This window comes from Miniopterus natalensis, chromosome 4 (genome assembly GCF_054644295.1).
Source record: "Miniopterus natalensis isolate mMinNat1 chromosome 4, mMinNat1.hap1, whole genome shotgun sequence".
NCBI classification, from domain to species: domain Eukaryota; kingdom Metazoa; phylum Chordata; class Mammalia; order Chiroptera; family Miniopteridae; genus Miniopterus; species Miniopterus natalensis.
The window spans coordinates 66,743,154-66,756,765 of record NC_142084.1 but is presented as its reverse complement, the minus strand read 5'-3'; the positions used below and the strand labels follow the sequence as shown (position 1 = coordinate 66,756,765).

Below are 13,612 nucleotides of genomic sequence, written 5' to 3'. Positions count from 1 at the left end.
AACAGTCCTGACATCTGATCCACAAGTAAACATAAAATTGCCAGCATGAGAGGCACTCGAAGGGATACTGGGGGATGCTTGATAGATGGGCTCACACTCTGTGCTCTTGACCCTCACCCTCTGTTCTACATCTCAATGGTCTTTCAAATCCTTCCTTCCCAACCTCACTGACCCACAGGGCAAACATGGATTCTGTTCTCTCGGCCCCCCAAACTGGCCCTTTCCCTATTTTCTCTGATTAACAATTACCCACCCTTCCTCTCCAGGTCAAATATTTACATTTCAGAGAAGCCTTTTCTAAGCACCTCCCCAGAATAACTAGGTCCTCAATTATTTTTCTCTCTCTGTAATTAACTGCATTCTCTAGGTATTTCTTTTCTTTTTCTCTCTCTAGGTTTTTATAATGCCAATCTCTTTTTTTCTGTCACAGAGATTGTAAATATGTATTTTCACCTTAAATTGGCCTTTTAATCTTTTAGGGATGATTTGATTTATAGACTCTTTGAATATTTTAAATCAAGTCTATTAATATATATATACATTTTACAATTAACTGCCGATTTTTAATTCAATGTGTTTACTCAATAGCATGTACACACTCGTACACATGCTTTGTATTCCTTTTTAATGGTGCTATTTTTGTTTACCCCTCTTATCTATGCAGTCCACATGCTTTTCCCCTCTCCTTGGAAGAGTCCACATGGAAGGCAGTATCTGAAAGGGGAGCCATAAGGACTGTCACTAATGAGAAGTGCTGCGTGGTGAGCCAAAGAGGTAACAGACCTGTTGTGTTTAGGATGATCAGATTCCATCTTCACTGGCTTGTCCAGTTTAAGGGGGAGTACTGATCAATGACGGCCATGCAAGACAGACTTGTGATGTTCAGAACAGAAGTTCACATTTATCAGGTGTCCATTGTATGCCACATGAAACACACTAGAAAACTACATGCATCATCTCATTTAAACCACACATTAGTCTTACAATGTAGAAAATATTTATGACTCCCATTATAGAGGGGACGTATCTGCAGCTAAGAGAGATTAGAGAACTTTGTCAAGGTCACACACAGGAAGTTGGTGGACCAAAATTCTATTCTAGGAAGTCTCAGTCAAGATCCCATTTTCTGAATCACATCTCTGCCCTGCACTTTGGGAGAGTTATCAAAGGTCATTGGAATAAAAGGAATAGGTTATTAATAATAATAGTAGCTATAATTTTACTGAGATCCTACTGTGCACAAAGGCATTTTTAATACTCACAGAGAAGGTAATAGTAGTAACATTTTTAGAATTAAAATAAGGTAGTTGAGAGTTAAGTTTCACATCAATGGGAAGCATCAATTGAGAATCCAGGAATTAATGTCCGTTATAGAGCTATTTAAATCAAAGAAGTGTGGAGATTACCACAGAAAAGAGGTTCAATGTCTCCAATTATTTTGGAAGGGTCATATCATAGAAGAAATTGGTTAATGTCCATAGCTTAACATAGAATTAGAACCAGTGAGTAAGAGATAAATAAGATTTCTGATAAATTTAAAACAGGCTAAATAATTACATTTAAAATGAAAGTGGCTGCCATTTGTCTGAGTGAATCACTGTCATTGGAAGGACTAACTGAGGGTGAAGGATGTCCTTACAAGGTGGAATCTAAAGGTGACAATTAGCTCTTGGCAGTTCACTAAACATTGCTTTGGCTTCTCTCTCCAGCAGACACACCAGCTGCATGGAAGCAGGAAACCACACAGAAGTGTCAGACTTTCTGCTCCTGGGTCTCTCAGAGGATCCTCAACTACAGCCCCTCCTCTTTGGAGTGTTCCTGTCCATGTACCTGGTCACCATACTTGGGAACCTTATCATCATCTTGGCCATCAGCTCTGACTCCTGCCTCCACACCCCCATGTACTTCTTCCTGTCCAACCTGTCCTTTGTTGACATCTGTTTCACTTCCACCATTATCCCAAAGGTGCTGGTGAACATCCAGAAACAGAGCAAAGCCATCTCCTACACAGGATGCCTCATTCAGGTGTATTTTTTTATGATTTTTGCTGGAATGGACAACTTCCTCCTGACTGTGATGGCCTATGACCGGTATGTGGCCATCTGCCACCCCCTGCACTACATGGTCATCATGAACCCCCAGCTCTGTGGCTTCCTGGTTCTGTTGTGTTGGTTTGTCATTTTCTGGGTCGTCCTGGTTCATACGCTACTGATGAAGCAGCTGACCTTTTGTGTGGGTACTGAAATTCCACATTTCTTTTGTGAGCTGGCTCAGATTCTTAAGGCGGCCTGCTCTGACACCCTCATCAATGACATCTTCTTATATGTGACTACTGCCCTACTAGGTGTGTTTCCTTTCACTGGAATTCTCTTTTCTTATTGTAATATTGTCTCTTCGTTAATGAGAATGTCCTCTGCAGGGGGAAAATATAAAGCATTTTCCAACTGTGGGTCTCACCTCTCTGTAGTCTCCTTGTTCTATGGGACAAGCCTGGGGGTCTACCTCAGTTCTGCTGTGACCCCTTCATCCATACAAAACTCAGTTGCCTCAGTTATGTACACTGTGGTCACCCCCATGCTGAACCCCTTCATCTACAGCCTGAGGAACAAGGATGTGAAGGGGGCGTTGGGAAGGCTCCTTGGCCAAGGAGTCCCTTGTCTGTGGTGGGTCACTCGCCTCAGAACTAAGTGGACACTGAATTCCCAAAGACCAGTGTTGGGGATTTAAACCTGGTTATTTTTCTTTTCTGAAACATACTTTATTTCTTCTATTCTAACACTTTTTCTCTTCTCTTTAAATTTTATTTTTCCATCACAGTTTACATTCAGTATTATTTTGTATTAGTTTCCAGTGTACAGCATAGGGGTTAGACAATCACACACTGTATAAAGTGTTTCCCCCAATATTTCCAGCACCCACCTGGCACCACACATAGTTATTACAATATTATTGACTCTATTCCCTGTGCTGTGCTTTCCATCCACTGAGTATTTTGTAACTATAAATGTGTACTTCTCAATCCCTTCACCATTTTTACTCTGTCCCCCAACTTCCTTCTGGCATTTATGTGTTCTGTGTATTTATGTGTCTGTTTCTATATTGTTTATTATTTTTTAAGTTTCTCCTAGTAAATCTGTTTGTCGTCTTCTCTGCTTGCAGCGCCTGAAGCTTCATCTTTCTTACAGCCATTCCTGGGGTTTCCAACATTAAATCTGAAGCACTTATATGAAGTGCTGACATGGTTTCTCCCCAAAATTATCCTCTCAAATGTCGATATGCTTCACCTTAATTTGGTTGTGTGTTTGTTTTCCTTTGGAAGTAATGGAATAAAAATCACACAGTGGTCATAAAAGTGCTTACCATATCAGGACTCTGCTTGTTGCTTGACATCAGCGATTTTCACCTGGTGTGCAACAAGAATTTTTAAAACTTGCAATATTTGACTATTTAGTCAGGGGCACTTTCTCGTTAGATTGTTAAAGAAAAAAATGACAACAGGCAACACAATAGCTGTCTGGTGTAAATGAATCACAACTACATTTTTTTTTTTTTTGTCAGATTGGAAAAAAAATTTTTTTTGTGTGTGTAGCAGAACTTTAATCATTAGTTTATGTGCCATGAGATGAAAAAGGTTGACAATTGCTGTTTTACATGTATAGTTTTCTGTGGTCATGACATTTCTTTGAGTGATTTTATCTCATTTAACCCATTTTTCAGAGAGATAGGTTGAGATTGGGATGGACTCTCACCTGACCCTGAACCCACAGTCCTAACTCAGTTAGCATGCCTTTCCTGGAAACAGCGATGAGATTTCCAACTTCAGGAGTAGAAATCCAGATTTGAAAGCTAGTTTGTTCAGGTGATTAATTTCAATACGCTGCACAGGCTAACTCTGAGGTATTGCTCCAGTCTTTGCCCCTTCCCTTCCCTTCCCTTCCCTTCCCTTCCCTTCCCTTCCCTTCCCTTCCCTTCCCTTCCCTTCCCTTCCCTTCCCTTCCCTTCCCTTCCCTTCCCTTCCCTTCCCTTCCCTTCCCTTCCCTTCCCTTCCCTTCCCTTCCCTTCCCTTCCCTTCCCTTCCCTTCCCTTCCCTTCCCTTCCCTTCCCTTCCCTTCCCTTCCCTTCCCTTCCCTTCCCTTCCCTGTCACTCTCCTTGCTTTATTGGATCTTTAGTTCCCATCATCGCAACTTTAAGATACACCCCAAGATCCTAAAACAGGCACTAATGAATACAATAGATTAAGACTTGTTGTCTTAAGTGCTTTATCTTCAGGGAAGGCTACTCTCTGGAGGTGCCACCAGGAATGGTAGTTACACGTTGTGGAATATATTCAGAATTTAGTCTGCTTTTTGACATGAATGTTGGTAGAACTGAGTCTGCAGTGAAGGGTGGAGTAGCAAAATCTGTCAGCATTGCTCCCATGCCTCTGAGATCCTTTCAGTATCTGCCTTGCATACCAGCCTGACTGCCATGGTCAGCAGCAGGTGGAACCTACTTTTCCCAAAGCATGGTGGCAGAAGTGACAGGGAATCATGCCCTGTCAGGGACAGCTCTTGATGGAGAGATGTGGGGCATCACATTATCCTTCACACCTTAGCTGGGATAATTCTGAAGTTTGGCTCCTGTGCACACACTTTCTAGAATTTCCCTACAGTTTGAAAACTCAGGTTACTCATTGTGGGAACTGACGTGAGGTAAATTTTATCGGATGTATTTACTTCCCTGTATCACATCTCCTCTGTCCAACCCATGTTCCGTGTTTCTTGCTCCTTCCAATAAAGCACTTACACAAGAGTCCTTGGCTCATTGTCTGCTTCTGGGAGAACCAAAACTAACTGATAAAGGCTCTGAAGGGTGGGGCAAAAAAGAAAGAAACCAAGTAGTAGGTGTCTAGTAAGATCCTCAAATTACTTAAAAATCACAATGTATTAGTAAGGAAAAGCACACTCGAAGTGGCTTTGTCTTTGGTTCTATTAAGTTTAATCCAATGTGTACTTATTGTCTACTGTACACAAACTGAAGAGGGGCCGGAGACGTAGCCATGCTTTCAACACAGAGTGGGAAGCGTAATAAATTTGTATGTAGTAGGGGCTTGGAGGCGGGGGTGGGCGGGTGCAGGGAAGAAGGGGTCGATGCGGAAAAAGAGGACATCTGTAATACTTTCAACAATAAAGATACATTTAAAAAGTAAAGAAATGAAATAAAGAAATAAAAATTTGTATTTAATAGAGCCTAAAGGTAAAAGTTTTCAACTCACTTGAATTATTTCCAGAGAAAACTCTAACTGCACCTCCTCCTGCTGATTTTGCTAATGGCTCGCTTGCCCCACTCTTCTTCCTAATAAAAACCTCCACTGGGACAGCCCTTCTGGTTGCTGGACAGGATGCCGGCTGATTCCTGTATCACTCAATAAAGCCAATTAGTTCTTCAGATTTACTTGGTGGAATTTTTTCTTTTTAAACAGGTCTGTACTTGCCATTTCCATGCTTCTCACGCTTGTCAACCCATCTGGCATCTCTCTGCCTCGATCACAATTGGTCTCCTTGAGGTCATCAGTGATATCACGTACCCAAGAAATACTAAGGGGTATTTTCATTTTTCAAAATGTTTGATTTTACAGTAGAAATGTCACTAATGACTGCAATGTCCCCAGTGAAATTGTCACTGCAACGTCTCTTTCTTGAAATAGGGACCTTTCTCATTCATTTCATTTTTGTTACTATCAGATTCTGAGGGTCAAGGGTCCTTGTAACATTAACACATCCCTCAGGAAGAAACTCCTAATTTTGAAACCAACAAGAAAAAAAAAATTGAGATGTCCTAAATTAAATTACAAAGTCAGAGAGTGGGAGAAAGAACAGTTAGCCTGTTAATAGCTCAGGGACAGCTGTGACAGAAGGCTGCCCACATTCCTGTATGTCTGTTGGGACTTTGGATTAACTTCCATGTGGCTATTTCTACTATTAACCAAGAGAGAGACTAGCCAGGCACCATTGAACCCCAGGTGCCTCCACTTCTTATTTATGCATGCACTTTCCAATTTGCTGCCCACAGGAGCGGATGCATCCTTGCTGATTCTGAGCCTATCCCACAACTGGTCCAGCACTAAATAGATTTATACATTTTAGCATTTTGCATGTTGCCTCTCTCTGTAGATAAAGACATACAGTTTTTGGTAAACTGTTTGAGGGTAAGTTGTGTGGACCCTAAGAAAGATGACAACTACTAAAAAGGGCTCCTGGTAGCTTAACTGGGCTTGAATTAAACAAACAAACAAACAAACAAAGCCAGTGGCTGCTTCTGAACAGCGTCCTCTCACACAAACCACACTTTAGGGAGAAGCCTGCACTCAGCTGCCCGCGGGCACCGTGTTCCTGCCCTCTGAGCCAGCCCTCATAGAGTTCCTGGAATCCTATTTCAACCAGTAGGACTGCGTTTTCCCCTCCAATAGGAGCTGTGTAGCCAAATCCATCAACATCTTCACTGACCAATCAGAACAGATCCACTGTGACCAATCAGGCAGTGCTTTTTGAACCAATCAAATTGCAAGGATTTGGAATCCTTATTTGCATGAGGATAGATCAATCAGGGACCAGGGATAGGGACTTCTGTGTATGTAAGTCAGCTCCCCTCTGCCTCTGGGAGTGCACATTCCTATTCCACTGAACACAAAACTGCGTTTCCCTGGCTGGAGCTGAAACATGAAGAATGTCTCACTGGAGCCAAGTGGAGCAGACCAGCACAGGCGCTGAGCGAGGCAGACCATTGTAGAGCCAGAGTAGGTAGATCAGACCAGAGTGGGTGGATCACATCAGATCAGAGCAGAGCTGCCTGCCCAAAGAGGGGCCTAGCCCAGGGCCGTCTGTCCCCAGGGCCATCTGTCCCATAATTGAGCTATAACACTAGTAAGCTGTTCCGTAGCTGTGCTGTTTCACAGTTGAGCTGTTTTGCACTGAATAAAGTCTCCTTCTTCACTGTACCCCAAACTGGTGATTCCTGCTGGCATAATTGACACCAATCATTGGTTGATCAGGAAATAAGGTTTGTAATAATACAGATTTAATAGAGTAAGATTTATCTATCAGGATATCTGACAATTAAAGAATATACATTGCTTTCAACCATAATTGAAGGATTCATAAAACTTGGCCACATATGAGATCTATCCATTGGGACTGAAATCTGTTCTAACAGAATCTTTCCACAAGAGTGGTTTAAACCAGTTTGGAGTTTATTTTTTTAATGTTACATGAAGTCTAGAAATAAGCAACCCAGGGTTGGTACAGCCAAATACTATTGTATGTCCCTGTTGTATAACCAGTAGCCTATAGCTGCTATCCTTTTCATTTATTTCCTAAGAAACAAGAAGAGATAAGATAAAGGGGAAATGGTAAAGAGAAAATTCCAGATGAGATGCTCCCATTTCCATGGTTTTCTTTAAAAGCCATAAGCACTGACCTCTCACTATCATTGGTCAGGACTGTGGGCTCATGGGCACTCATAGCTGCAAGGAAATCTAGGCGATGAGTCCTGAAAAAAACTGTCCACACTGCCAACTTGAACACAATTGTAGTTCTGTTACTCTAAGGAAGGAAGGTAGCAATGGATATCAGGCCAGCAACTCTTTGTATCTGACACATTAGGCCACAAAGCAAATCTCCAACAATTTTTTTGCCTGAATCTTTGTCATTTAGGATCTATATCATGAAGACCACACATTCAGTGCACAATACAATTAAGTTAGAAATCTATAACTAAAAGATAACTAAAATATGCAGAGTCTGTACATTAAAAAACACATTTCTAAATAACCTTATAGGTCCTGACATCATGATGAGAATTGGACAATATTTAGTACTAAATTACAATGAAAACATCAAAACTTCTGTGATGTAAATCAAGGGAAATTTAGAGTGCTACATTACATTTAATACTCATCGATTAATGAGCTGTTGAACTTTAAGGATGAAACACTCACTAATACAGACAGAGAACAGTAACACTAATAAGCTTGGTCCCAGCATAGGGGAAGTTGAGAGTTGTGCCTAAAGGCACATTGATCACAATAAGGTTTCTCTCCAGTGTGAGTTCTAAAGTGAGGAAGGAGCTGTGAAGGAACACTTAAAGCTAGCTTGTAGTCATTTCATTCATAAAGTTTTTGCCCAGTATGTATTCGCTTGTGCATTATAAGGTTAGTGCTGGTGCTGAATGCTTTTCCACAATGGATACATTTATAGGGCTTTTCTCCTGTGTGAGTTCTCACATGTACCCTCAGGCAAGAGGAATTCCTAAAGGCCTTCCCACATTCCTTACACTCATAGGTTTTCTCTCCAGTGTGTGTTCTCTTGTGCACAATAAGATAAGAGCCTGTGCTGAAGGATTTTCCACACTGACTACACTCATAAGGTTTCTCTCCAGTGTGAGAGCGTCGATGTTTCTTAAGGGATGACTGATCAATGAAGGCTTTCCCACAGTCGCTGCATTCATAGGGCTTCTCTCCAGTGTGGGTTCTCATATGTTTTTGGAGGGAGGAAGGAACAGTGAAAGCCTTGCCACATTCCTTACAGTCATAGGGCTTCTCTCCAGTGTGAGTTCTTTTGTGCACATTAAGATGAGAGCTCTGGCTGAAGAATTTTCCACAATGACTACACTCGTAAGGTTTCTCTCCAGTGTGTGATCTCACATGTTTCTTAAGGGAAGAGTGAAAAATGAATATTTTTCCACAGTCACTACATTGATAAGATTTCTCTCCAGTGTGAGGTCTCACACATTTCTGAAGGGACAAGGGGCCACCAAAAACCTTCTCATGTTCATCGCATTCTGAGCTTTCCTTCACAGTACACGAGTTTTTGTGCACACTAAGGGAAGGTCTTTTTCCATAGTCACGGCATTCACAGAGCTCCCCTCCAATAGGATTTTGCACATGTACTGAAAAGGAAGCATGTAAGCTGAAGGACGGAAGACACTGATTGCACTCACAAGGTGTCTCTCCTGTGAGAGTTCTTGAGTGGGCCCTAGGGGATGACTCTGGATGGAAAGCTCTGCCATAATCATTACATTCAGAAATGTTCTCTTCAGAGTGAGGGCTCACATGACTCCTAAGAGTTAAGAAATGGCCAAGGTCTTTCCTGTATTCTTTATATTTGTAGCATTTCTGTCCCTTGCAATATCTTGTACACGTAAAGTGATAATTCTTTCTGAAGAATTTTCCAAAGTGATCAGATTCCAAGGGTTCTTCACCAGGGTGAGTTGGTGCCTGTTGAATAAGGAATAAGAGGTGACTGAAGGCTTTCTTACTTTCATTACACATATGAGAATTCATTTCCCTATGGATTCTGCTACATGCAGGAAGTACATTATTATGACCGTCATTTTCACTGATTTTAGGGCATATGTCTGATTTTTGCCTCAGTAATTCTTTCAAGCTGAATGCGCTGAATGCTTCCCAAGGTGCCATTGTATTCATCCCTATCAAAGGGCATCCTAAATACAGAATTTCTGTAATAGTGAGTAAGGGATAAATGAACTGTGCTTTAAATACTTAATAACAAATCCACACTTAAGTAAATGTTTATTCTTTGGTATTCTCTGTGAAGTTGCTTACTGTGAAGCAGCAAGTGCTGAGGCAGGATTGGAGATTTCTCAAATTTTGTGAGATTCCTAAAGTCTTTCCTGAGACAGCTTTCTGCCACTTGCCTCAACTGTCTCTCCTTGTGGGGATGCTGCTGCTGTTTTAATTTACTGAAATTCACAGACTTCTCCTACTATAAAAAATCAGAAATCATCCCTAGTGAACCTTACCGTTTTTATGCCATTAGAAGTGTTTTCCCCAGGAACATTCTGCATAGGATTTGCATATTTTGATTTAAGTTGAGTAGCCCAGTCTGAAACTGAAGGAGAAAAATTTTTATAACTATTGGGAGAAAAAGTAGGGATGAAAGAAAAAGAAGGCAGGCACCCTGCAGATGTGTTTTCAAATAATAACACTAAATACAGAAAGAAAAATGTAAAAGAGGAGATGAAACCAATGACCAGAGTAATTGTTTTAGTTCCTCTGTTCCTCTGATAGGAACAAGCAATGGAAATGGGAAGTGTTTTACTTAGAATGGATTCTGGAGGTTTGAGACAATAAGAGAGGGTATTACCTGGAAAGCAAAGGAGGGAGAACTGAACAAAAAGTTTTCAAGGAAATGTGAAATTGAAATTCAAAGTCTTTTAATTAAAAGGAATTAAAAGTCTTTCTCTGAGACGAGATCAACATAGGAACGAATGGAGAGATGGTGGAAGAAGGAAAGCTCACACAATGGCCTCAGCCTTCTTGTCCCACACTGACATTCCCCAAAGCACCACCCCTCCAGCTATGGCTGCTCAACACAATGACGCCTTTCGCCTGGGGCTCACCCGAACAGGCACCTTGGACAATTCTTCTCTCCCCTAGCCTCAGTTCTTCCTGCTCCACCTCAGTGATCAGACTGTGTTTGCAGAGATGATACCCTGCCAATGGGAAAAGACATGATTTGGGGACACTGTGAGGGAGGCAAGAAACCTTTCCATAAAATTAATTCCAATCCTCTGGCCTGAAGTGGACAGAAAGTGTAACTTTAGGAGCAGCAAAATAGATCAGGTCAGAGATCTTTCACAACAAACACCCACATGCCATGTCCTACATGGGACTGTCCCATGAATCCAAGCCCAAAATCAGATATATAATGCAAATTACCTGAATGTTTTAATGATAGAGAAAATGAAACCAGTGCATATTCATGGGAAGCCATGAAACTGTCCCACAAGGGCAGGGACCATCCATTTTGTGTTCACCACATATCGTTATTCTTTTCTTTTTAAAAGAAGATTTTTTAATTGATTTTTAGAGAGAGAGGAAGAAAGACGGAGAGAGAGAAACATTGATGTGAAAGCAAAACATTGATCGGCTGCCTCCTGCATGCCCCCTACCAGGGATCAAGCCCAAAACCTGAGCATGTGCCCTGATCAGGAATCAAACCAGCAGCCTTTTGGTGTAAGAGATGATGCCCAACCAACTGAGACACCCAGCCAGGGCTTGTTACTCTTTTCATGGATCTTGGGACACTATATGTGACAAGCTATTTGCTGCCTGAAGAAACGAAGAAATGAGGCCAACCTTACCCACAGAGGCTAGGTTCCTAAAGTTCTCCGTCATCACATCTCTGTACAGGATTTTCTGAGCAGAGTCCAGCAGTGCCCACTCCTCCTGGGAGAAGTCCACCGCCACTTCCTCAAAGGTCACCAAGTCCTAAAACATCACACACATTCTGCCTCAGCCAACCATTCTTCATTCACGGAACCAGAAGAATGGTGGGTGAGGCGGCCAGGACTGGGGAAGGAGACTCAGTGCACAGGGAGCCCAGACATGCTTTGGGCTCACTGTCTGCCCCAGGGCTCAGTTCTTGGAACTCTCCCCTTTCACTCTTACTCCCTGGACCATCTCATTCAGGCTCATGGTTTCAGCAGCTTTTCTAACACACGGTTGACCTGATATTTCCACACCTAGGTTCTGAGGACTCTTCCAGTCTTATTCAAGATCCAGTACAGACTGAGTGTACACCAGGATGAGAAAGCATATTTGGACAATGAAAAAATGTTTTTCCTAGTGAAAAATCTCTCTTTTCCTTCATAGCACCCCACAGAATATGGAACTAATATTCAACTTGGAGGACTATCTGGAAAAAATTAACAAATGTTACAGTAACAGAAACCTTTCCTAAGGTGTTTGCTCTCTGGTTCTAAGAAGCCCAGAGAACTGGGGAAGCCTGAGGCCGGCACAGTAGGGCTGGGAATTGTGGGTCATGGGCAAGAGGCGTGTCCTTTGGGAACAGCAATGTTTTTTTGAAAGAGAATAATTTCCCACACACCTGTGACCAAGTGGTCAGCAATCCTGCATCCATTCTTCCTCCTCTGTGTGTCCCTCCGGAACTGGCAGAGTTCTGAGCCAACAGAGCTAGAGAAAAAGAAAGAAGCCATGAGAGTTGGGCCTGACAGCCCGTACAGACCTGCAACTTCCTCATGCTAGCTTCGGAATATCCACACCCACAGGCACATACACATACACACAGCACATACAGTGCGCTCTTAAGGTTGTATCTCCCTATCTAAGAACAACTAGGAATTGTGAATATAGTACTTTTTTTTTTAACTTTTTCCTAAACTGAACCATGGAAAAATGCCTAGAGTCAGTAACAACTCAAGAGCAATGAACCCCTCTAGTGCCAAAATGCTTCTAAACGCCATCTGCCTGTGAAAGCAACCAGGACTCATTTGGGAAATAGCTGAGTCCAGTGTAAAACAGGATGTTCAAGATGACTCTGGAACATCTTCTACCAGGAAGCAAGGAGCCTATCGAAGGCTGATGAGGTCGTGTCGAAAAGACATGGGCAGGAACTTAAAAGGGCTCCCACTGGCTGCGATGGAACCATTTTATAGAGAATAACGGCTGCAGTCTGTTGAAATGTGTCAAAGGTAAAGCGAACTCATGAGTTCCTGATGATACTCAAAGAAAACCCCTCGGTGATTCCCACCGAACGTGAACAGGACAGCAAGTCATTTTCTGAAGATTTGTGAGGGAAAAGAATCAGGCATGCATCCCCCCTTTAGGAGCAATATTTTATGATCCCCAAGGTGGCTGTGATAAGGGCGAGTTCTTTACAGAAGAACCACAGGAGCCTTATCGGAGGCTTCATCAGTTATGAAGAAAATGCCAGCGTTAGGAAGTCACCATTCTGCAGCCACTAATGAGTGAACGGACCTGGGCAACGACAGTCGATGGCTACCAAAACATTAGGTGAAAAGTGAGTAGGATGCTTACTGTCAACTTTTAAGTTTGAAAACATTTCAACTCAGAAGTTGTACAAATAGGGAGATGATCAACTTCCATATACTCTGTACATAGACCCTTCACCAACTGTAAGCTCTGTCCCACTTCCCTTCTTTCTCCTCTCTCTGGAGGGGGCTGTGTGTGTCCTTCAGCAAGAATGATATTGAGAGGACTCCATTTGAGAGGAAACCACAGATGTCATGACCATTTTCTACTATATCCTTGAGGATGTCATAGGAACTTGGACATTCTCTGACATAACCACAACAATGAAGATCAGGAACACTTAACATGGGTTTAAAATTATTGTCTACCATATAGTCCACAAACAGAATTTCACAAACTGGCCCAATAATGTAACTTTATAGCAATCACTTTTGTTTTTGCTTTTTGTTGAATTTATTAGGGTGATACTGGTTAACAAAATTATATAGGTCATAGGTGCACAATTCCACAGCACATCATCTGTACATTGTATTGTGAGTTCACCACCCCAAGTCTCCTTCCATCACCACTTATTCCCCCTTCACCCTCCTCCACCTACGCCCCTTCTGGCCCTGCAATCGCCACACTGCAATCACTTTTTAAATTTCCATCCAGCTGATACCCTCAAACTCTCTCTTTACTCTTCTCTAAGCTGGATCTGGCCATCGGCCTTTATTCATCTTTGAGGATTTGAAAGACCAGGCCCAATTATTTTACAAACTGTACCTTAGTTTTTACTTATCTGGTGTTTTCTTTGATGGAATTTATCAAGTACATTT

The 13,612-nt window shown here is 42.0% G+C and overlaps 2 protein-coding genes across 2 annotated transcripts; one reads left to right on the top strand and one right to left on the bottom strand.

Annotated features, from left to right (window-relative positions):
- The first annotated feature begins 1,716 nt into the window (after positions 1–1,716).
- On the top strand, positions 1,717–2,850 carry LOC107533318 (olfactory receptor 7D4-like). The gene has a single exon (XM_016207976.2). It carries the CDS (start codon positions 1,726–1,728, stop codon positions 2,725–2,727), a length of 1,002 nt encoding a protein of 333 aa, XP_016063462.2. The 5' UTR covers positions 1,717–1,725; the 3' UTR covers positions 2,728–2,850.
- A 4,358-nt stretch (positions 2,851–7,208) lies between these two features.
- On the bottom strand, positions 7,209–12,168 carry ZNF177 (zinc finger protein 177). Its single transcript, XM_016207966.2, has 5 exons — positions 11,890–12,168; positions 11,144–11,270; positions 10,400–10,492; positions 9,800–9,888; positions 7,209–9,254 (listed from the first exon to the last, which is right to left on the bottom strand). Exons 1-5 carry the CDS (start codon positions 12,040–12,042, stop codon positions 8,142–8,144), a joined length of 1,575 nt encoding a protein of 524 aa, XP_016063452.2. The 5' UTR covers positions 12,043–12,168; the 3' UTR covers positions 7,209–8,141.
- Between the last annotated feature and the right edge of the window lie 1,444 nt (positions 12,169–13,612).